Source organism: Mesitornis unicolor, unplaced genomic scaffold (genome assembly GCF_000695765.1).
Source record: "Mesitornis unicolor isolate BGI_N332 unplaced genomic scaffold, ASM69576v1 scaffold41549, whole genome shotgun sequence".
In the NCBI taxonomy this organism is placed as follows: domain Eukaryota; kingdom Metazoa; phylum Chordata; class Aves; order Mesitornithiformes; family Mesitornithidae; genus Mesitornis; species Mesitornis unicolor.
This window is the reverse complement of record NW_010210055.1, coordinates 2,814-3,871: the sequence shown is the minus strand read 5'-3', so window position 1 is coordinate 3,871 and position 1,058 is coordinate 2,814. Positions and strand designations below refer to the sequence as shown.

General features: G+C 66.9%; 1 protein-coding gene across 1 annotated transcript in view; it reads left to right on the top strand.

Moving 5' to 3' along the window:
- The first annotated feature begins 255 nt into the window (after positions 1–255).
- Positions 256–1,058, top strand: part of CDC42EP4 (CDC42 effector protein (Rho GTPase binding) 4) — a 1,745-nt gene continuing 942 nt past the window's right edge. Inside the window, exon 1 of the mRNA XM_010193067.1 lies at positions 256–438. Coding sequence (XP_010191369.1) covers positions 256–438 — 183 coding nt within the window. The remainder of the gene's footprint in view (positions 439–1,058) is intronic.

Here is a 1,058-nt window from a genome sequence, read left to right as displayed (position 1 = left end):
TTGCTCAGAGGCCAAACGTTGTTCCCTTCCCCGTCCCGGGGCCGCGGTGTCGCCGGCGGTGCCCGAAGGGAGGAAGCGGGTGGCCGAGAGCCCTTCCTCCCCGGTCGCCTCTCCCGGGACCACCTGGGGCTGCCTGGCGCCAGGAGGAGCAGGGGATGCGGTGACGTGGTCCCTATGCTCGTCCCCTCTTGTGGGACTGCGGGTGCCGGGCTGGGCCGGGCCGGGTGGCACCGAGGTGGCCCCCAAAGGAGGAACATGGCTCTCTGTGTCCCCGTCAGCCAGGCTCCTCGTCATCCCTGCCACCAGCTGCTGGCCCTGAGTCACAGCGGTGACCCTGAGGTGGCCGGACCGTGCATGGCGGGCAGCGAGGAGTTTGGGGTGCTCAAGGGCAGTAGCAAAGCTGCACTTCCATGTCGCCATCCTGCCAAGCTCAAAGGGGTACCCGGGGGTCTGTCCCCGTCCCGGTTCCCCCTGTCCTGCTGCTCGCTGGCGGTGCCTCCCGGGGGCTCTGCGCCCTCCTCGCACACTTCCTGCCGTCTGTTTCCAATTCCTCCTGGCGTCCGCTCCTCCCTGCTTTCTTCCAATTAAAAAAAATATCCCAGGCATCTTCTCGGTGTGCGGCTCCCAGAGGCTCGAGCGCTGCCGTGCCCCGCTCTGAAGGGCTGGGGCTGCACAGGGAGGGGATGGTGGGTGCCAAACGGTGCCCCGTGTCCCTCTTTGTGCCCATTCATGTGGGACACAGGCTCAGGGACTGTCCTGTGACACCTCCATGCCCTGGTCTTTCCCTGTGGTCCTTTCTGCTCCATGGATGGGGTCCGGGACCCGCTCATTCAGGGGGTGTGGGGACCCCCATGGGGCAATGCCCTGCGTGGAGCGAAGCTGCTGGGGTCACGTTTTGCCGCCTGGCGTGGTGAGAGTCGATGCCCATCCCTGTCCTTCAAGCCTGACCGTGTCCCTCTCTCCTGTCCCCTAGGAGTGACCCATCCGTGACGCCGGTGGCAGCCGCACAGCGCCAGGTCTGAGCCCCACCCGGATCCGTAGGCCCCGCAGCCCCGCTC